This window comes from Leptonotus elevatus, chromosome 11 (assembly GCF_054856555.1).
Source record: "Leptonotus elevatus isolate MCC_2025b chromosome 11, RoL_Lele_1.0, whole genome shotgun sequence".
Lineage (NCBI taxonomy): Eukaryota > Metazoa > Chordata > Actinopteri > Syngnathiformes > Syngnathidae > Leptonotus > Leptonotus elevatus.
This window is the reverse complement of record NC_141249.1, coordinates 4,916,148-4,938,964: the sequence shown is the minus strand read 5'-3', so window position 1 is coordinate 4,938,964 and position 22,817 is coordinate 4,916,148. Positions and strand designations below refer to the sequence as shown.

The 22,817-nt window shown below is 38.7% G+C and overlaps 1 protein-coding gene across 15 annotated transcripts in view; it reads left to right on the top strand.

The window, feature by feature from the left end:
• Positions 1 to 22,817, top strand: part of dock7 (dedicator of cytokinesis 7) — a 66,916-nt gene that overhangs the window by 42,205 nt on the left and 1,894 nt on the right. For 4 of the 15 annotated variants that reach the window (XM_086089805.1, XM_086089816.1, XM_086089812.1 and 1 more), the window contains 26 exons: positions 218 to 313; positions 413 to 553; positions 788 to 901; positions 1,243 to 1,410; positions 1,756 to 1,895; positions 3,331 to 3,500; positions 4,005 to 4,183; positions 4,514 to 4,696; positions 5,709 to 5,868; positions 9,926 to 10,022; positions 10,297 to 10,314; positions 12,042 to 12,138; positions 12,637 to 12,771; positions 12,886 to 13,038; positions 13,263 to 13,421; positions 14,243 to 14,343; positions 14,448 to 14,640; positions 14,708 to 14,851; positions 14,952 to 15,083; positions 16,230 to 16,244; positions 19,158 to 19,283; positions 19,417 to 19,506; positions 19,580 to 19,816; positions 19,901 to 20,044; positions 20,149 to 20,255; positions 21,257 to 21,424. In XM_086089805.1, the coding sequence (XP_085945931.1) occupies positions 218 to 313; positions 413 to 553; positions 788 to 901; positions 1,243 to 1,410; positions 1,756 to 1,895; positions 3,331 to 3,500; positions 4,005 to 4,183; positions 4,514 to 4,696; positions 5,709 to 5,868; positions 9,926 to 10,022; positions 10,297 to 10,314; positions 12,042 to 12,138; positions 12,637 to 12,771; positions 12,886 to 13,038; positions 13,263 to 13,421; positions 14,243 to 14,343; positions 14,448 to 14,640; positions 14,708 to 14,851; positions 14,952 to 15,083; positions 16,230 to 16,244; positions 19,158 to 19,283; positions 19,417 to 19,506; positions 19,580 to 19,816; positions 19,901 to 20,044; positions 20,149 to 20,255; positions 21,257 to 21,424 (3,467 nt within the window). Of the gene's footprint in view, positions 1 to 217; positions 314 to 412; positions 554 to 787; positions 902 to 1,242; positions 1,411 to 1,755; positions 1,896 to 3,330; positions 3,501 to 4,004; positions 4,184 to 4,513; positions 4,697 to 5,708; positions 5,869 to 9,925; positions 10,023 to 10,296; positions 10,315 to 12,041; positions 12,139 to 12,636; positions 12,772 to 12,885; positions 13,039 to 13,262; positions 13,422 to 14,242; positions 14,344 to 14,447; positions 14,641 to 14,707; positions 14,852 to 14,951; positions 15,084 to 16,229; positions 16,245 to 19,148; positions 19,284 to 19,416; positions 19,507 to 19,579; positions 19,817 to 19,900; positions 20,045 to 20,148; positions 20,256 to 21,256; positions 21,425 to 22,817 lie in introns of all 15 variants that reach the window. The other 11 variants (XM_086089813.1, XM_086089809.1, XM_086089807.1 and 8 more) reach the window with 6 other exon arrangements.

Genomic DNA, 22,817 nt, shown 5'->3' with positions numbered 1-22,817 from the left:
TAATAGATACTGTAATTAAGTCCTGCCATACATAGTATACTTGTTAGTTTTGGTAACCCTTATTTTCATGATATTTCGAATGATGGGAACTTGGAATGAGTATACTGTATAAATCATGTGATGAGCTGACCCAAACCTAAATATATTTCCTTTTCAATTTTTAGATCTGTCCCTTTATGTATCCATTTTGTTTCCTCTGCCTTCCTGTCTTACATAGCTCTTTCACGAGGAGCTGGCTCTCCAGTGGGTGGTGAGCAGTGGAAGTGTCAGGGAGGGAGCTCTTCAGCAGGCCTGGTTTTTCTTTGAACTTATGGTAGGGAAAAAAATGATATTGTCCCTGTTAGTCATAATATTCCCACTATAAAATACATGCTAACTTGTTAACTCCGTTTTGATCCTACTTGAACTGCAGGTAAAAAGTATTATCCATCACCTGTACTTTGCTGAACGCCTGGAGTCACCCAGAAAGAACAGATTCCCGGAGCGCTTTATGGATGACATAACAGCATTGGTCAGCACCATTGCTGGCGACATTGTATCACGTTTCCAGAAGGTGAATAATGACAGGAAAACTCATCCATAAATTAGGGTTATAATTTCAGAAAGCATTTCAGATATTATCTTTTTAAATATTGTATCCAGTAGATATTATGTTTAATATCTCCTCATGTGTCTTTTTTTTTTCATTTTGCAAGAACTTCATTAAACTAGCAGTACGCTGCATATGGTTTCAGTACGTTTGACTTCATACAAAATATGCCAACTTTGCTTCACTTCTTGTCATCAGGATCTGGAGCTAGTTGAGCGACTGAATACAAGTCTTGCTTTCTTTCTCAATGATTTGCTGTCCGTCATGGACAGAGGTTTTGTCTTCACCCTTATCAGGGCGTACTGGAAACAGGTAACCACCTACCCAAGATTCTTGACTGTGTACTACATTGATTGTCTCATAAATCATGTATAAGCTGGTGGATAGGCGTATTCAACTCAAGCAACAATATGTAATAATTTTACTTGAAAATAACTTTAATCTTCAAATTTAAATTGAGGTAAATGGACCGTGATAAAGACAGACGTGGACTTTGTGGATTTCAATATTTGATATGCTTAAACTGTTATTAAAAAATATTTAAAGTGTCTTCATTGACTTGAGTTGACCTTGTAAAACATTTCACGCCACCATGACGTTTGAATGTATTGTTCTTTAATTGTTTTATACTGCCATGCCTTGGCTCTTAACAGGTGTCCACAAAGGTTTATGCTCTGCAAAACCCAACATTAGAGTCTCTGAGGCTGGACTTCTTGAGAATAGTTTGCAGTCATGAACACTATGTCACCCTCAACCTGCCTTGCAGCTTGCTTACGCCACCTGCCTCACCGTCACCGTCTGTCTCTTCAGCAACTTCACAGGTCAGATTTGAAAATTGCACAAGAATTGCATACAATCAAACTATGTAGACTCATTTATATTTCCATTCAAATTATTGATGTTTATCAGAGGGTGTTTGTTAAAGATTATGGTATCATTCATTAAGTACTTTAATTGAAAACATTATTGATTATGCCATCATCAATAAAAAATACATTTGTCTGAAGTTGTTGCACGAAGCAATAGATGGCTCTTAATGCTCAACTTTGAAAAACATCTTGAATTATTTAAAAAGAGAACATGTAAATGTACTGCTCTACATGAACAACAGAGGTGCTCTTATCATTTGCTTGTACATTTGTGTCTCTTCTTTCTCGTTATCACAGAGCTCGGGGTTCTCCACACATGTTCAGGACCAAAAAATAGCCAACATGTTTGAGCTGTCTGTGCCATTCAGAGAGCAACATTTTATGGCTGGGCTGGTACTATCAGAACTGTCTGTGATACTTGACCCAGACAATGAGGGGTTAGTATATTTCACACATCATAAGTTAAGATTCACTGACTAAGGTAAAGTGTTTTTATGAGTGACGAGAAAATAATTGTTTCAGGCATATTACTATTATGTACATGCTAAATGTTTTTTTGTTTTTCCTTGAGTTGATGTGTGTTCACATTTGACCAAGTGTGAACATTAGTGTATCACTGAGATTGACATCAACTGGTCTTTCCATACAATTACTGTGAACAATCCATGACATTATCAGGTCTCAGCTTTCCAAAGGGGGCGGTGCATGCTAAAAATTCTGCAGGGTGCCCAAATCTTTGCAAACACAGTTATTTTGTTTTCTGTATTTTATAAAATTTTTGAAAGCGGTAAATAAATGATGGAAATAAAAGTAACTTTTTTTTATTTTTATTTTTTACATAAGAATGATGTCTCATCTGTAATTTGATCCCTTTTGGATTATTTCCCCATCATTCCTTGGCTTGTTTTTGCACAATAATACAAATCTTTACCTGGGGGGCCCAAACTTTTGATCCCCACTGTATTTCAGCAAGACCAAACCACATTCTACACGTTACAACAGCGTAGCTTCGTAGTCAAAGAGTTGACTGGACTGCCAGCAGTCCAGACATGTTTACCATTAAAAATTTGCGGTGCATTAGGAAACGTAAAATACGATAACAGAGACCCCAGATTGTTGAACTGAAGCTGTACATCAAGAAAGAATAAGAAAGAATTCCACCTCCAAAGCTTCAACAATCAGTGTCCTCAGTTCACAAATATTTATTGAATGTTGTTTAATGAAAAGGTGATATAACACAGTGGTAAGTGAACGATTATTTGTGAAAAACAATATCTTGTCTGTAGTTTATTCAATTAAACAGGTTGAATATGATTTGTAAATTATTGTTTTTATTTATGTTTAACACAACATCCTAACTTTATTGGGTTTGTTGTTTTATCCTAATGCTTTCGATTGTAATTTTAAAACAGGTGCAATTGGTCTATGCAGATTGCAGAACAATAACGTTTATCAGTTTGAACATTAAATATCTGGTCTTTGTAGTGTATTCCATTTTTTTTGTTTAACACAATGTCTCAAATTCATTGGAATTGGGTTTGGAGAACTACAGGTTCATGGCATAGCATGTCTATATGTGTTACAGAGAGTTCTATTTTACACATTGATGTTATTTCAGCTGGTGAAACTTACCACCATTTTTTTGCAAATGCAAGTGACCCAGCAAACTGCATTGTTATAAAAAAAACAAATACTTATAAAGAAGAAAAATGCAGTTCATCTGCTTTTTGACTAGATGCGAGTATACACTGAGATAATTATGCTATTTTACAATAAATAAATAAATAAAATAGGTACAATGCTATACAGAATTTTAGCCATGTTTATAGCTTTATTAAGTTGTGTGTGTTCTGTTTTTCCCCTGTTTCCTAGGATGTTTGGCTTGCATAAAAAAGTGGTTAGTGTTGTGCACAACCTACTGTCCAGCCATGACTCTGACCCACGCTATGCAGATCCAGAGGTCAAAGCCCGAGTTGCTATGCTGTACCTTCCCATGATTGGTATTGTCATGGAGACCCTGCCACAGATCCATGATTTCACAGGTATTACATGAAGCATAAGGACTCATTGCAATATGCAATTTATTGTGTAAAGCAGAGCACATTGGCAGGAGTTGAGTGTAATATTTAATAGAACTGAATTAAATCTAATCTGTTTACTTTAAGATGATCTGTCTGTACTGATATTGATAATGTGTCAGACTATCTCTATTGCTAGGGTCAAGTTGAGTGCAACTCTGACAATGAGACAAAATTTGTCACTTATTGGTCACATTTTAGCAGCATGTCTCTGGAACTCAAATAGGTTGTAACTTGACCTATAAATAGTGTTTGTTATTGCAAAATGCATTTACTACAGTTACTCATTTACTTTCCTCATCCTCTCATGTGTTTCTTCGTCGATCACCTGGACTAGAAGGCATACTTTCAGAGCCCTTTACTCTTGTCTAGACTTTCACAAATGTTTGAACAACTGAGTTGTAGTTGTCTCAGAGTAACTTAATCTTTTTTTTTTTAACATTGTCATTCAACCTTCTCCTTCACTAGAGTCCCTCAACCAGTGGGGTCGATCAGGTGGTCCCCAGGGCACTACTGTCGGCAGCAATGGCGAAGATGCTGAGGCAGAGGGAAACAGCATAATTAATCAGACTGTTGCCATGGCCATTGCAGGCACCACCACTACCTCTCCAATGTCTCGACCAAGCAGCTTCCTGATGAATTCGCAGGTAGTTGATATAAGCAGCACATATTACACATACATTACTGTTCTGCACCCTCAGGTGTGCACATAGCCTGTAGGTGGAAGTACAGTCACAAAAGTAGAGTTGATTAACGATGTCTAAAACTGAACTTGATCAATTCTACAAAGCTGACAGAATTTACACTACGCCTGCATTTCAGGATGTGATGTTTAGAGGTGTCTCATTCTTTATCCTCTTACACTGTACAGCAGAATGTTCAATAATAATAATCTATGGGCAGTTATCCATCACTAATTGTCCCCCCTTTTGCCCTCATGTGTCTCTCTTTTGTTCTCTCTTTGTCCATTTGTCCAGGCGAATCGTCAGCATGGAAGCTTCTCGGCAGAGTCAAGTCGCAGTCTGCTCATCTGTCTGCTGTGGGTGCTTAAAAATGCAGATGAGCTGGTGTTGCAGAAGTGGTTCACAGATCTTTCAGTCTCACAACTGAACCGCCTGTTAGATCTCCTCTACCTCTGTGTCTCTTGCTTTGAATACAAGGTGAGATACCTAACATTGCTTCCTCTGCACATAAGGATGGATTTACACTACATGGATGAAGTGATACAATTCTTCCAAGGCGCACAATTCGGGCCTCCAAATGGTTTGACAAAATTATTTTAACAAACTCATTAAAACGGCCAGGACAAAAATGATATTACCCCTAGAGATGATTCAACATATTTTGACCACAGGAACAAGGTGTGTGTCCACTAATTAGCATCACAGGTGTCTTCAAACTTATAATCAGTCAATTGTCGTTGTTAAAGGGTGAAAAGTAGTCACTGTGCTTTTTGGCGACATGATGTACAAACACAGTAAACATGGACCAGAGGAAACAAAGAAGAGAGTTGTCGCAGGACATTAGAAAGGAAATTATAGACGTTACAATAGCTTTTTATTTGAACATTTATGAGTCAAACATCTTGTAATTAGTAGTGGGTACTCCTGCAAGCTTCAGTTTTCAGACTGGATTCCGGTTTGAATTTCTTGCCCTCTGTCTGCGGATGTGACGTCATGCGTGCACTCCGTGTAGTGTGTACGTGAAGGAAGTGTGCAATTTTATTCTTCGGCCACAAGTGGCAGTAGCGATTTGCAATTCAATTTCCTGCATAGTGCAACTTTATAGGGAAAGACTTTAAGACCATCTTCAAGCAGCTTGAAGCAGTTTGCCTAAGGTCTTTAATACATTTAAACATATGTTACTTTTTTTTTTTTTTTTTAAAGAAAAGAAAAGAAAGGATATACGAACTAAATTGGAATTGAACACTTAGACCCTAGTGTAAATCCAGCTTTATAGGATTTGGCTGCTAAATTTCCTAACAACTGCTTTCTTCCTTTGCCAAATTGATTTATAAATTATATGTTTATATTATTATGTGTCTATCACTTTGCACGTTGTATGCATGTCTTTCATGCAATTAAACCTGCTCTGCTTCCTGAGTGCCGTGCTGCAAATGACTTTCCTGCTATTTTCTCTTTTGCCACTCACCCTCTACTTCATGGATACAAGGCCCATATTGTTTTCACCATGCAGGGGAAGAAAGCTTTCGAGCGCATGAACAGTCTGACATTCAAAAAGTCAAAAGACATGAAGGCCAAGCTGGAGGAGGCCATCCTGGGTAGCATCGGTGCCAGGCAAGAGATGGTGCGACGCAGCCGTGGGCAGTTAGGTACGCTCACAACACAGTCTGTGGAGAAAAAACACGAGCTATACGATTTTGTTCATTTCACAATTTTACAAGAAACTGTGTGTCCATCTTACACAGGTAAAATGGGACATACTGCTTTCATTTGATTGCATTATTACTATTATTATTATTATATTTTCATTTTTAAATTGGCTTATGATGGAGAGAGTATTTCAAGATGTTAATGTTCTGTAACTTCTGAACCAGTTGTATGGCAAAAAATACTATTAAATATATGGACAAATTATATGAAGGTGCATTGTACAGTTTAAAAAGGTAATATTAAAGCTTTTTTTTTTTTACATCATGCATGCTCCACCAATGCCCAGATGAGTACGAAGAGCCCTGACTGTTTTACTCTGACTGCACCTATCAGCTTTTATCTTCCCTTTATAGTAGAGTGTGTAGAGGCGGAATTTTTCTCACCTCATTTGAAGTCATGTCTTCATTTGTCAACTGTGGCTGTCGCTTTAAGATTGTGCACGTACTCGCAGGCGCACCATGAACGAGCCTGACACAGATGTTGTAGTTACGCTTTGGGCCAAAGGTGGCAGTCGCGAGTAAAAAAAAAAATGACAAACTGCACAAAGATCCTTTAATATATTTCATTTGTCATAGTACAGTTTTCAATGCAGGTATAAAAGACCCACTAAACCAAACAATAAAGGGCTTGAAGAAAACAAAATAACGACATACTTTTCCCCAGTGCAAAGGGCTCTCTTTCACAGATTGCCATTTAAAGACAGCACAAAACTGTTGAACAGCAAACCAACATTAACTATAACTATTTTTGTGTATTTTTTCACAAAAATCAACTCACTCAAAATTGTTATATTATTGAGGTACTATACTGTTGTCCTTCATATCATTCCATCTCTCTCTCTCTTTCTCTCTCTCTCTCTCTCTCTCTCTCTCTATCTATCTATCTATCTATCTATCTATCTATCTATCTATCTATCTATATATATATATATATATATATATATATATATATATATATATATATATATATATATATATATATATACATACATATATATATATATATATATATATATATATATATATATACTTCTGTCGCAATCCAATCCGGATCCCAATACTTTGGTGGCGATCCGATACGTATTACTATACTTTTTTTCTTTTTAAGTTTTATTTTTGGCTAGTATTAACCTTAACATGTGTATTTAAAAAAAGGGATCATCCGGCCGGGATGGCCCATATTTCACTCATGTATTTTTTTTTAATCAGGAAAACGATATTATCATGCATCATCAATGTCAGCCATCTGTTTTGGTAAATCCGTAAATAATATCAGTAAAAGTGGGGTTCAGACAAAACTTTTCCATTCAAAATCATTGCACATACTGTACATATATTGCAAAGAATTCCCAAAAAACTTCTCTCAATCCGGACCAATATTACCGTGGCCATCTCCACCATATGCCCACTTTGACCAAACATCAAACGATTAGCTTCTCCACATCTGATTTAAAAGAAAAAAAAATAAGGAAATGAGCAGCCCACATGTTTCTTTCTATAATAAATCCCCAAGATATGAATGAACGCAATCAATGCTTTCCGAGAGGCTTTTCTTAAACTGAATTGTCCGCAGGTTTTTATATATTACATTTAATCTATAAAAGTTAGGACTTACTTTTTAAACACGTCTAGTACTCATTCATCCATTTTCCGAGCCGATTCTCCTCTCGATGGTCCACACCAAGCTGGAGAGTCTCCTCGCTGGAGCTCCCCTGTTCCGGTGCTCCAATGTCCAGCCATTCTCTGCACAAAGTATTCTGACTGGCGTGCTGAATTATTTCAAAAGTCCAACTTTTCGATGGTGCACGCTTCGTTTGGGTGCTGTTGTGGAGCGCTCTAGCCAACAGTTGACGCTCTAGCCAACAGTTGACGCTCTAGCCAACAGTTGACGCTGCCGAAGCGGGCACGGCAGGCGCTGGCCACACAAACGATGCTGAGCTGCAAGCCTGCACTTCACATGTTGCCGAAAACATTTCTGTCAGAAAGACAGATGTTTGCCCCGATTGCTGCATCGGCGGCGTTTTGAGTTTGGTTGCTGCAGCCCAAGGCATATTAGCTAATAGGCTACACTCTAGTGCGTGTCTTGAGTTGCCTCTAAACTGCGGTGGCGCAGTGCTGGCACCTCTTGGTTTGGCAGATTAAGATATGACAGGCTCCTTGTAAGCAGCCGGTGGTGCAGGTGCTGCACGGCAATATAAAGTATCCAAAAGTATCGATACTTAGTTAATAGATCGATACTGCTGATTGGGACGGACAGTATCGCAATGTATTGCCAAGGTGCTATTTCTTTGTTTAACGCACACAAAAGGCGCACCACACTATTGAGCGCACGCACGGTTAAACATACGCTAGCTCAAAACATATGGTAGCATGCTATTAGGCTAAAACATATGCTAGTGCTAGCGCATGTTTTTAAAAAGGTAGCGAACGGAACAAAACTGAGCTCGGTTGAAGTAACAATATAAACAGTGAGTTCAGTTGTACTTGACGTATATAACAATGTACTCACGTTGCTTTTGATCAATCCTAATCCACAAATCATTCATAGTCCTCATGATCTTTTGTATCAGAAACAAACAACTGGGCAAGTTCTCCATCAAACACGCCGTCTCATTGTCAGAGTCAGTCTCGTTGTCATGTCCTCGGAAATGATGACGGCTTTTGCGTTCGCCCAAGCAATCCATTGACAAATTGTGGCATAACTTGCACTGTGCTGCCTCCCAGTCTTGGTAAAGCTGTGTTCGCCAGCCTCCCAGAATGATAGCAAGCTCTGCGTTTATTTGCCGAACTTTATTTTTCACAGCAGCTGAGAGATGTGCGCATTTGAGTCACGGAGATAAGAAAGGAAAGGTGATGCGTTGGAAAACCAATCTGGTGTCTTTAGTGTGGTGTGATCTGTTTAGCTACACTGTAGACTTGCACTACTTCAAAGTGACTTTTGCCATGTCTGTTGATGTAAGTGCACATTGTTCAATAAAGCATTTAAAAAAGGAAAGAAAAAAGGAAACAATACACTACTGTATGTAGTAGTTTAGCCCGGACACCCCTTTGCATTTGGTATATTCCATCTCCCTCACTCTTTGCGGGAGCAGACCGCTCTGTTTTGGAGGGAGCTGTCAATCAAACAATTAACTTATAAGTGGCTTAAACAAGCAAAAAAGAGGACACATGCTCACTGAACACGCATGCTTTAGCGCCATGGCATAAGTTTGAACACAACAAATCACGATTGGCAGAGCGAACACATGGGGGTGCGTCAGGGGGAGAGGGAGAGGGAGAGGAGGGTCTGGAGAACTCACCACCAAGTTGACTTTTCTGTGCTCTCATGTCTGTCAGTCAGGTCCGCCTTTATTGTAAAGCAATGTGAGCGGGAAGTCCTCTCACAGAGTCAGTCAGATTTTAGAACTTGGTCCACACACAAGGCGCACCTCACTATTAGGCGCATCTTCGATTTTTGAGAAAATTTAAGACTTATAGTCGTGAAAATATGGTATGTATAATTTTTTTTTAAATAAAAGGAGGCCCCTCATATTGAGGTTGTGGCCCGTCAGTTGCCCATCCCTGCTATATATTGCATGTTGTCCGCATAGTGATAACGGTCCTAACTTCATACCTTGTTATATCAAAGTAGGTGGATCAAAGTTTGTAGTTACAAACTGAAATGTAAATGTGGCAGACACCAAAATACCACTATGTATAACCAGGGCTTTAACCTAAACTTTTTTTTACGAGGAGCACAGTGGCCCCTAACCTGAAATATTAAGGGTGCAAAATGAAACAGGGGCGCGCACTGTAAGTGGCGTTGCAAAATAAAAATTCCCTTGAGTCGTTTTCACTTTATTACTGATACAAGAACAGTAATTTGAAAATCAAAATCAGAAAATTTACTGGTCGCACATACATGACGAGATGACAAATTCACTTGCATTATCTCAAATTTTAGGAGTAAAACGCCATGAATGAAGCAAATAAATTTGCTTTTCTTTTTCTTTCCCAGAGCGTAGTCCTTCAGGCAGTGCCTTTGGCAGCCAGGAAAATCTGCGGTGGAGGAAGGACATGACCCACTGGAGACAGAACAGTGAGCGATTAGACAAGTAGGTTCTTTCCTACTACATTTTGTTAATGCCTTTTCCATCATTAACTGTCTTCAAAAACAAGGCAAACCATGCAAACTCAGTCTTTTTTGTCTTTTTTCTTCTTCTTTTTAACACAGTTGAAACTAATCCAAAAAAAATATTATTTTCGTTTTGTTCAGCACCTGTAGTCTTCGTTCGATAAAACTTATTTCTGTAGTTTGCAACTTTTCAACTGCTACATTTGAATCCTGTCTTGTTTTCACTTATTTTATGTCACTGTGTGTTCATGTAGGAATCACAGATCTCTCAGGTATTGTATTTCCCACATTGCTGTGTGCTCTTTTGAGTCGGCTTCTTAAGTTCCTTGAGCAGTGTGTTCACTTGCATGCACAAGTACTGGCAGTTGCCATGGGTATTATTTACAATTAAGTTACCTATATTTTCCAACCATAAAGTTTTAAAACACTCATAAATTCAGTGATTCTTAAGTCATCAATTCATAAATGAGAAAAAAAATTCATGGAAGTACAGTGGTCCCTTGTTCGCGGTTCACTTATCGCGGAATCACTATATCACAGATTTGTATTTGGGTCCAAAATTCATACATTATGAGTTTTATCTTGGGTTGTACCTTGCTATTTGTTAGTTTTTTCGGACAATATTACACCCCTCCGCACCCCGCACACCAGCACCGCCACTGTATTCTTTATTTATGCTGCTATTTTTTTAAATATATTTATTAAGTTAACAAATGTTTAGAAGGGTGGGAACTGTGTGGTGGCTTCGTTATGGCTCAGTAGAAGCGAAACTCGAACCCACAAAGAACAAGAAAAAAACACCTGCGAAAAGTGAGGGAACACTGTAATAGGTTTTTACTTTGTTCGTGATCTAGTACAAAAATATTGTACACTGTACACTACAGCATTAACTAAAAATGAAGAATTTTCCAATAATTTAATTACTGTGAATACTTATGCAGCGAACACTTATGGATAAGGATATACTGTATGTATATGCTGTTAGCATCTTACACTTTGTAAGTTGCACACGCTCATGGATGCCTAAGAAACTCAGACACTAGTTTTTGCTTTTTTCCCTCCTTATGTCCCAATAACATTGCCCTTGTTTGGGTTGATGGTGACTGAGTCTGGTTGGCTTTTTTAATATGTGTTACTTATATTTAGCCTGAGGGTTGTGTGTTTTCCTTCTTACTAAAGCAGAAAAAAAAGCTGCTTGTCATTATTTTTTTTCTGCTAAAGCGAATATATTTAGTCTCCAAAGTAATGTATAGCTTGCTCATCTTGCAGTGTGGAATCGTGGATGCATCCAATAAAAAATTTAAAAAACTCCCCCCCTCTCAAAACGCATAAACATGATCTTACCTCATTGAAAGTGTCAAATTTAGATTGGCTAAATGTTTTGGATCAATATGGGCTGTTAGTGTGGTACCTTTTGAAATATGTTACCATTTTGAATACAGAAATTCTACTTTTGTGCACTCTGGGGTGGTTAACTTCCAAAGCATTAACAAAGAGGTGTATAAATGTGTGATTTTTTTTTTCTTCAAGCAATTGGATGTATAAGCATAATAATGATTTTTGCATTTCACAAAATAATGATTTGGTCTGATGTTTTTCTTCATATATAGGCATCATGACAGTGCTCAATGAGATTGATCCTGAAATACTTGGTTGATAGTGTTTCAAGTGTTTTTGAAAAATCTGAAGAAATAAATTGTAAGCGACTTGGTCATTCCCAAAGATTTAATTAGGGGTAAAGTTAAAACCACACACAGTATAAGTCCATCTTTCCCTGATTTGATCATTGTAAAAATAACAATGTCCTCTTACGGGCTTGAATTTATTGAAAAATGACCGTTAGACCTTTATAACAGCACATAGAAACATGGAGACAAAAAAATCTATACTGCGCTGCAAAAATTCTCAACCCTTCGGTGGTGCAGGTTGGAACCTCCTAAGAAATTCCCTTTGATCTACACTAACACATTGACACTGATTTCTGTTTCTATGATTGCAGGACAAGAGCAGAATTGGAGCATGAAGCACTTATTGATGGTAACCTCGCAACAGAGGCCAACTTGATCATTCTTGATACATTGGAGATCATTGTGCAGGTATGTGAGTCAACATGATATTATATTTAGCCTGTATTAGAGATTCCACCCAAAAATAAAGCTCTATTTCATCCGTGCTACCAAAATTCGGGCATACTAGCATTGACATCTGACGCATTGATAACGTCGGGGTCACCAGTTGTGGAGATGTGGTACATAACGAGATGAGGAGACAAAGGCGAGGCATGTCACTTTTTTTTCCAACAACGAAACTGACAAGTCTTCTCATCAGGCACTCATTCAGCCACTGCATTTCAAGTCAGACACTTCCTTTGAACCTAGAAATATGCATAACGACTTCCCCTCCCTGAAGGGTACATGTCCTTGGTATATGGTATATGTCTTAACCTTGTGGATCACCACAAGAGATCACTTTCATCTGACACTGTCAGGGAGGTATGCTTATTATTTTAGCGTTTGAAAAAGCTTTTATAGTAATTGTGTTGTTCGTACTTCAAGACTAACTGTTGATGTATCTCTATCTCTCTATTTCTTTAGACCGTATCGGTGACAGAATCCAAAGAGAGCATCCTTGGTGGGGTGCTGAAAGTTTTGCTTCACAGTATGGCCTGTAATCAAAGTGCCCTCTACCTGCAGCACTGTTTTGCTACACAGAGAGCACTAGTGTCAAAGGTGGAACACCTTATTTTATACTTTATACATCATTTGTGTATGAGCACACTTTGTACTATTTTTGTGTCTTTCCATTTAGTCAATGTGGCTATACTGTACATCTTCCTCTTTTAGTTCCCTGAATTGCTGTTTGAAGAGGAGACGGAGCAGTGTGCTGACTTGTGCTTACGACTGCTAAGGAGCTGCAGTAGCAGTATAAGCACCATCAGGGCCCATGCCAGCGCCTCTCTCTACCTTCTCATGAGGCAGAACTTTGAGATTGGCAACGTAAGTACATTTTTTGTAAGAGAGCAAGTCATGGGTCGCTATTGCAAAGTAGTTGCTGATAATCAAGTAATGGCTCAATAGCAACATGCTTTTGAGCCATTACTTGACGGATAGATACAGTATCTTTGATGGTGAGTTGATTATTGATAGGCCTTTAAGATGCTTAGTGTCTGATATCAGACAGTTGTCTTGACAAAACTTTCTTTCCCGTGTTCCTCTTGTAGAATTTTGCTAGGGTGAAGATGCAGGTGACTATGTCTCTCTCGTCATTGGTGGGAACATCCCAGAATTTTAACGAGGAGTTCCTGCGTCGATCTCTGAAGACCATCCTTACTTATGCAGAGGAGGACATCGAGCTTCGGGAAACAACTTTTCCGGACCAGGTTCTAATTATAATGTCCAAATGATTTGCTCATTTGCTCCCCAAAACGTATAAATATGTTCTATTTTAAATATTACCATGCTCCCAAAGACATATTTATGTTGTCGTTTTTTAAAATGTTTTTTTAATGCTAGAGCATACAAAGGCTTTGATGCAGTCTCTGAGCTGAAGAGAATGGTTGAAGTAATGGTAGTTATTACAAAAACGGCCAGCAGGTGTCAGTAGAGTATAAGAGATCAACCAGGGCCATGTTGCAAAAAGCTCTTTCCCCACAGTTTTAAACAGATTTGTGAATAATGATGACATTTAGCTATATTCTAATGCTAATTGCTGCAAAACGGAAACCGATAGAAATATACTTTTTTCCTGATGAAAGAAGAGACTCTAATCTTTCTTTTCGTAAGTTCCATGTTTTTATAGCAATAAAACACAATATTCTGTGGGCCTTGCAAAATCAGTCAAAATCCACTAAAACAGCCGGGAGCGAAGGGGGTTGCTTCAGTGAAAATGGCTGGGAGTGAATGAGTTAAAAACTCAACAATTGAATATAAAGCCCTTTAAAACAACCATCTCTGCATACAAGGTGCTGTGCATGGAGTATATTTCAATCATGCAATAAAGACAGGTTAAACAAAAAAAATAAACTTGATAATTTTAGAAGCAATTTCTGGAGATTGCATGTGAATGCGGTAATGCTGACTGAAAAAATATACAAACAAAATTATATTATTTATATTTGTATTTGTGCTCCACTAAACCTGGTAGAATGTTAGGAAGTAAATATGCACAGGTTTGAATGTCCTCTTTCTTTCTTTTTTCCAGGTACAAGACCTGGTTTTTAACTTGCACATGATCCTGTCTGACACAGTCAAGATGAAGGAACACCAGGAAGACCCTGAGATGCTAATTGATCTTATGTACAGGTAATGTACACAGCTGATGCACATTCAGGACAGTCTTTTCAATCATCGTGTATCCCTCCTCTCTCCTCACCAGTCTTGTAATGACTATGCATCCATATCGGCAGGATTGCAAAAGGTTACCAGACGTCACCAGACTTGCGGCTTACTTGGCTCCAGAATATGGCCGGAAAACACTCAGAGAGGAACAACCATGCTGAAGCTGCTCAGTGTTTAGTGCACAGTGCTGCTTTAGTAGCGGAATATCTGAGCATGTTAGAGGACCGCAAGTATTTACCTGTGGGCTGTGTGACATTCCAGGTTAGGACATCTGGCAACATTTTTGCATGCTAAATGCATATTCATTTGTGTGGGTTTTTGCCTGTAGAATATTTCATCCAACGTGTTGGAGGAATCTGCCGTTTCCGATGATGTGGTGTCACCGGATGAGGAAGGCATCTGCTCGGGAAAATACTTTACTGAGCCGGGGCTTGTTGGACTCTTGGAGCAAGCTGCTTCATCATTCTCTTTGGTGTGAATGCTAGTTAACATACAAGTAGCCATGTTCTGAATTGAATTGATATCTTTTTTTTGTGTGAACATTCTTAGTATATTTCTGTTTTTCCTGTTAGGCTGGCATGTACGAGGCTGTGAATGAAGTTTACAAGGTACTGATCCCAGTCCATGAAGCCAACCGAGATGCAAAAAAGTTAGCTACCATTCATGGTAAACTACAGGAAGCCTTTGGCAAAATTGTCCATCAGGTAATGTGTGTTATATTGTTCTGTCAACCAATTATTCTACTGCATGCCGATTTAATATGAGACTGCTCTTTGTTTTATGCACACAGAGTTACACTTTTTTCAGAATGAGTCTGTGCTCACATTTAAATTAACAAGTTGTATACAGATTTTATCCTGACAGAATTCATGAAATTAAAAATAGTTGGGGCTCAACACATATGCTATATTATTATTTATACAGCTTTGCATGTTGCTTTTGTTGTTTTGTTTTTGTTTGTTTTTTTCTCTCTAGACCCAACACTCTTATATTCAGAGGTACTGTTGTAAAGATAGATGTTTATTAATTTCCTCTTAAGGCAGTCTATGATGTAACTACATTATACCGTTAGTAATTTTTAAATGCGCCCTCCAGGGGATTGCCCTGCAGCCTTGTCTGGCTAAAAAAAGTATCCACAATGCAATTCCTACTGCCCGGTTCTTATGATAGTGTATTTTGAACTTGTCTTGAATATTTGATACAAAAAAATAGGAAGTACAAAAACTGTGGTCGACTAGAAACAACTATGCTGGGTCATACCTCTGTGTCTCGTGGGATCAGGAAGTCAGCCGGTGTTATTTTATTTATTTATTTATTTTACCTGTACTGGAATTGTACATCCACTACAGTAGGTGGCAGTGGTGCTCTGGTTGTCAGAGTGCACAAGGAATATTAGTTCCTCTGCAAAGGTGTAGTTAGAACAATTTTATAAACAAATAATAATAATTCGAGCGGAGAGTTTTCTTCTTCCTGGGGGGGTGTAGCAAAAAATAATTAAGAAGCACTTGGTTACGCAGAAAGGTGTTCCTGATATTTTTCTCTCCCTATTTAGGCGAATACCTTGTCTCAGTTGGACGGTTTCCAATACATTATTTTATGAGTATTAAGGGATTTTTATTGCATGAGTAATTTATTATGCTTCAATCTCCAGTTTTCAAGTGTTACTTTTGGAAAAACCACGCATGAATTATTCTGTGTTGGGAAACGAAGTTTGCAAAAAAATTTGGGGCATTAATCAGTACCGAGTGCCCTTTTGTTGCTGTAACATCACTGAACGCGTGAGTGTTACTGTGCACAGGAGTTTTAAGTGTGATGTTGTTCACATGTCCTGTGTTCTCTTTTACACACAGAGTACTGGCTGGGAGGTAGGTGGTTAAATGGATTCTGCTTGGCCCTGCTCGTCTTTTGTTGACATACTTTTTTTTTTTTTTTTACATTTTTATTTGTATTCACACTCATTCCGTTTGCTAGCCGCAGGCTTTCTGTTTCTCGCTTTGCTTTTCACATACAGTCCGTCTAGTCCATTAACATCTGCAGACAGCATCGACTATCTGCCGCCATCATGGACACCTGCTGCACTGGCAGCAAAAACCTTGTTTTCCACTCACCTCTCCCTTCTTGTTATGCGGGGGGAGCCTTTTTAATTTTTTTAACGTCACACCGTTAACCGGCTGTGTGCATGGAAGCCACAGTGTTTGACACTAAAAGTCTTTGAATGCATCATATGCACATTCTCCTTGTATTCATCTTCTGTCCATCTGATGTGTTGGCCAGAACACAAACACATTGGCTGACAACTCCCACAGTCGTAGCACCTCTTGTCTTTACTGCCAGGGCTCGATTTCAGTCCATTGTCTTTATGTTATCCTCTCTGGTTTAACCACCATGTGTTCCAATCATAATTGACTAAGACTTTTAATGATGCACACTGGGTGAAGTTTGAGACCGTCAAATGTCTCACATTTGCTTAAAACGCTTGCTAATCCCTTGTGAATTTTTTTTATTCTTTCACCCTTTTCATTAGTTTAAACTAAATCGACCCCTGTTGATTCAGATTTAATCTGATTTGGTTTTAAAACCATTCATTACTTTCTTTAGTTACCAGTATTAACCTTTCCTGGTTTGTTGCATGGACAGAGCACTTGTTCCTTCAAGGAACTGCATTGACAGTGCATGATATTTTTGAGAGATTGTGGAGCTTTATTTTCAATTTTTTCTTTGTATCCATCTACCTTTGCATGGTTTATTTTGATCCTCCACAATCTGTTCGTGTTCTTGAAAGAACTTTTTGTTGTTGGTGCAACTGCCAACGTCAGTGTTAGTTTGTGCTGTTTTTAAACATTTTGGAGGAAGTTAATTCTGATTAAAATTTGTTCTGTTTTCTCCTTTTTGATTTTCCTGGTTCCCGACCCCTCCTTCCCACTTAACTTAATTGTTTCTTGTGGTAAGTTTCTTTGTTTTCGGGGCTTCTTACATTTCATTTAATTATTAGCAGATGACATAGCACTCTGGAATGGATGTACAGTAGTTTATGACTTAGTAAGTCACATTTACTATCATTTATTAACAGCCTGCATCTGCTTCTTATGTTGCATATATGTATGTATTTATTTATTCTATTTCAAATCGGTTGGTGCTGCGTTATGAGACCTTTTATCATGCATACACTTATCTGCTTTATGACATGTTTTAGCAAGAACTTGTGATGGTTGATATTGACTTCAATAAATGAAACACAAAATATATTTCCTAAATCTATTTTGATAATGAAATATGTTACTGGTTGATGTACAGTACAGGCCAAACGTTTGGACACACATGTACATCATTCCAATGTGTTTGCTTTATTCTCACTATGTACATCTTAGATTCTCACTGAAGGCATCAAAACTAAGAATGAACACATTTGGAGTTACGTACTTAAAAAAAAAAGAAGAAAAAAAGAAAGGTGAAATAACCAAAACATGTTTTATATTCTAGTTTCTTCGAAATAGAAAATTAGCTTGAAGCTCATCGAGGGAATGCCAAGAGTGTGCAAAAAAAAATTATCCGGGTAAAAAATGAGTTTTGAAGAAACTATAATATAAAACATGTTTTCAATGATTTCACCTTTTTTTTCGTACATAACTTCACTTCATAACTACATAACTTTTGATGCCTTCAGGGGGGATTTGTTACATGCCGGTACGAATTGATGTTGGGTACACAGGTAGCACACATGGGGGAGGGAAGTGGCGGAAAAAGGGGCACACTGGAACCAAATGGATGGACATGAGAGGGGCAACGACACATGGACAGGGCAACATACTCAAAGATGCTAACACACACGACACTATACCTCACGACTAAATGGAGCATGTCAGGCCACTAGACCCACCAGCCTGTCTGACCATCAGCCTTAACTGTGTCCACTAATGTGGCAGCTGGTCATGCACCTGAAGCCAATACGGCAATCAGGGCTCCTCCCTTACCTTGATTGGTGTTCCGAGTTAGGGACAAGGGCCACCAATCAGGGAGGAGCGCTCACACACAGCCCACACCCAAACACACACACACACAGAAAAAAAAACGGCCACGAACATCGTGGACCGTAACAAGTGAGAATCTACAATGTAAATAGTCATGAAAATAAAGAAAATGCACTGCATGAGAAGGTGTGATGAGCTGTGGTTACTTTTAACATGACAGTATAGTTTGGTTCCAAAGCTTACCAAGACTGTACGTTGTAATCCTTGAGAAAACACTCAATGTAAATTGTAACAAGTCGTGATTTAAAATGTATCTTTAAATCTTGTGAAACTAGTTATTTAACTAATGTAGAGAAATGTAGTCCGTTGTCGTGAAGCATGCCTGGTTCTTGCGATAGCTTCAACAAAGTTCAGATAAGCAGTTGTTGATTTGTGTTTCTCATTTGTTTCAGTGGGTTTATACTTGTCATATGGTTTCTATAACAGTTATTAGGTTATAAGTAGGTGTTTATTAAATGTTGCCATCCCAGATGGATCATATTCCCATCCCTTTTTGTATCAGGAAACATAGAGTCGATAGAATTAAGTCACACCAATGTAACTTGTTGTAGTTTCCCTTATTGGCCAACATCGTGATTAATTAAATTTTTATTTTGTCTAATGGGATCCAGACAGTCACAGTTGACTCCTTGGAGTACTAGTTACTACTTTTTCTGATTGTTGTGGATCAACAGAAATATTTTGTGATTTTTCTTTTTTCTTTTATGTAGCACTTACACATATTTTCTCTCTCATCTACAGGATGGGAAGAGGATGTTTGGAACGTACTTCAGAGTTGGATTCTATGGTTCTAAATTTGGCGACTTGGATGAGCAGGAGTTTGTGTACAAAGAGCCAGCCATCACCAAGCTGGCGGAAATCTCTCACAGGCTGGAGGTGAGTTTATGACACGGGTGGCACGGCGGTCCTTATGGTCAAAATGCACACATACTGTCTCCTTTAATAAATCAAATAAATAAAGGTTGAAGTTTTCCACTAACGATTCAAGCTGTTCTTTTTTTGTTTTCAGGGTTTTTACGGGGAGCAGTTTGGGGAAGATCAAGTGGAAGTGATTAAAGACTCCAACCCAGTAGACAAGTGCAAGCTTGACCAAAATAAGGTTGGCGTTAGACACTCAGCTTATTCATCAGGGCAGTGAAATGCAAAACTAACCTGTCCATTTTTTTTGTTAGGCCTTCATCCAGATCACATACGTGGAGCCCTACTTCGACACGTATGAGATGAAGGACCGCATCACCTATTTTGACAAGAACTACAATTTGCGTCGTTTCGTCTACTGTACCCCCTTTACGCTGGATGGACGGGCCCACGGGGACCTGCATGAGCAGTTCAAACGCAAGACCATCCTGACCACCTCCAACGCCTTTCCTTACATCAAGACACGCATCAACATTGTCCACAAAGAGGAGGTAAATCAGACAAGATGGGTTCGCTCAGTCTCACTGTGTGTCCTGTGTTATGAACAATGTTGTCTCTTAATGTCCCCTTTTCAGATTATTTCCACTCCCATTGAAGTGGCCATTGAGGACATGCAGAAGAAGACGCAAGAACTTGCCTTTGCTACCCACCAGGACCCATCTGATGCCAAGATGTTGCAGATGGTCTTGCAGGGGTCAGTGGGCACCACTGTCAACCAGGTGAACTTTTAACGCGTTTCAAAAGACATTTGGTCAAATGAATTTCAAAAGGGCAACGGCTCCTTAAACATTTGAAATAAGTTCCATATGTGTGCATTGTTCAGGGTCCTTTGGAGGTTGCCCAGGTGTTCCTGTCTGAAATCCCCGGTGACCCAAAACTGTACAGACACCACAATAAGCTACGTCTCTGCTTCAAGGACTTCACAAAGAGGTTGGAATTTGTCAAAGTTGATTAAACTGCCCTATAAAAACATGCCCTTTGGCTGGAATTACATTGCAAGTCTAAGTGCCCTATTCAATTTTAAAGCCAAAATACTTGTGAAAGTATTAGCCCCCCTTGAACTTTTTGACCTTTTGGCACATTTCAGGCTTCAAACTTAGATATAAAAAAAATTGTGAAGACTAAACACAAAGTAGGACACAATCGTGAAGTGGAACAAAATGTATACAATATATTATACGATATATTTATACACATTATATATATATATATATATATATATACTGTGTATATATATACTGTATATATATATGTATATATATATGTATATATATATGATGATGATGATAATAAGAGTTCACCTATGTGTAATAAAGTCTCAGTATAAATGCACATGATCCATCTGTGATGGTCTCAGAGGTCAGTTAAAAGAATAAAAAAATATACAAGTTTAACCTTGTAACACAATAACACAAGATAAAATAATCCTTTATTGATTTTTTTATTTTTATTTTTTATGTTGCAGTATTACAGGGCCAGGCAGCATGTAGATAAAGAGTTAAAAAAATACATGCAATTGAAATATGGAATGAAGAACAATTTAATGTAATATTTTCAGATCTGCACCAAAATGTAATGTTTTTTCATAGGCTCAGTGTAAAAATGAAATTGGAATGTCAATTGATTTTGATGACCAGAATCAACTATTGCCTGATCAACAAGAGAAATCGCTGCTGTTCTGGCTCACTTGCCTGACTTTCGTGCAGTCTGTGTGAGTTCAGTTCCCACTCACTAATTGTGTGAGTGTGAGAGGTCGTCTATCTGGCGACCAATCCAGAGTTCTGTCATTTTTCTGTGATGCTGAACAGGACAAACTGTATCAAAAATACACGGATGGAATGATCAACAAAATCATTACATAGCCTCTGCCTGGTCTCAAGCAGCTTGAGACTTTGGTTCAACAACATACGGTTATGACAATTAATTGACAGGTGTGAAGACGCCCTCCGTAAGAACAAGAGTTTGATCGGTCCTGACCAGAAGGAGTATCAGAGGGAGCTGGAGAGGAACTATCACCGCCTGAAGGAGGCGCTGCAAACGCTCATCAACAGAAAGATTCCTCAGCTTTACAAACCTGTGCTACAGGTCAACTCACACAGGTACTGATGTTCTTCTCTATAAATGTTCAGGTTTCTGAAATATTCAGGATAACCCGTTTACATGCATGAGTGGAAAGAGTTACTCCTGTATACATGCTCATTGTGCTCAGTTGGAGATTGCTTGCGAATAGAAATGAAAAGGCAGAAGAATTTAGCATGCACAGCAGGCAAACCAATGCCCCATTCTATCGAGGTACCTCAAGATAAAATAAGAATTCGACTCAGTTAGAAAAGGGTTAACCCCAGGAGTCTTGTTCGAGTTTTGAAAAACATAAATAAAAGTATATTTGGGTTTTTGTGTTCACGAGTGAGGGCAAGATGTAGTGGGAAATCAACAGGCGGATCGCTGCAGCGTCTGCAGTGACGCGGACTCTGTATTGGTCTGTGGTGGTGAAGAAGGAGCTGAGACAAAAGGAGAAGCTCTCGATTTACCGGTCGATCTACGTTCCTACCCTCACCTATGGTCACGAGCTGTGAGTCGTGACCGAAAGAACAAGATCCTGGATACAAGCGGCCAAAATTAGTTTCCTCCGTAGGATGTCTGGGCTCTCCCTTAAAGATAGGGTGAGAAGCTCGGTCATCCGAGAGGGACTCGGGGTTGAGCCGCTGCTCCTCCGTATTGAGAGGAGCCAGTTGAGGTGGCTCAGGCATCTGGTTCGGATGCCTCCTGGACGCCTCCCTGGAGAGGCGTTCCGGGCATGTCCCACCGGCGGGACGACCCAGGACACGCTGGAGAGACTGTCTCTCGGCTGGCCTGGGAACGCTTTGGGATCCCGCCGGAGGAGCTGGTTGAAGTGGCTGGGGACAGGGAAGTCTGGGCTTCCCTCCTAAAGCTGCTGCCCCCGTGACCCGACCCTGGATAAGCGATAGTAAACGGATGGATGGATGGCTGTTACAGCCTACAACAAAAAAAAATTCACATTCTTACGCTTTTTTTTATGTAGAAAAATAAGTTTATTGTATGAAAACTAGTGTTGTGGAAATCAACACATTAGCGCAAATAACAAATATATATATATATATATATATATATGAAAATGGATGGATATATATTTTTATATATATATATATATATATTAATTTTTTTTTATAATATTTTATATTGGTCCGCCGTGTAGCTCAGGAATTCTGGTTGGGGTTATGTTCCAAAAAAATACACGCAATACAGGAATCCATAGTTATCTTTATTTTTACATTATTGTTATTGTATGTTTTAACCCCTTCGTACCCATAGATGATTGCAGTGGACATTACATATTTGCATGTCTAAACCAATAAAACGCATAATTTGGATGATGTCAACACTTCTGGTGCATGATTGGATCCTAGCTAACCGATCACAATCGCAAGTTGATTTGTATGATGTTCATGTTAAAAATGTTGCATATAAGCT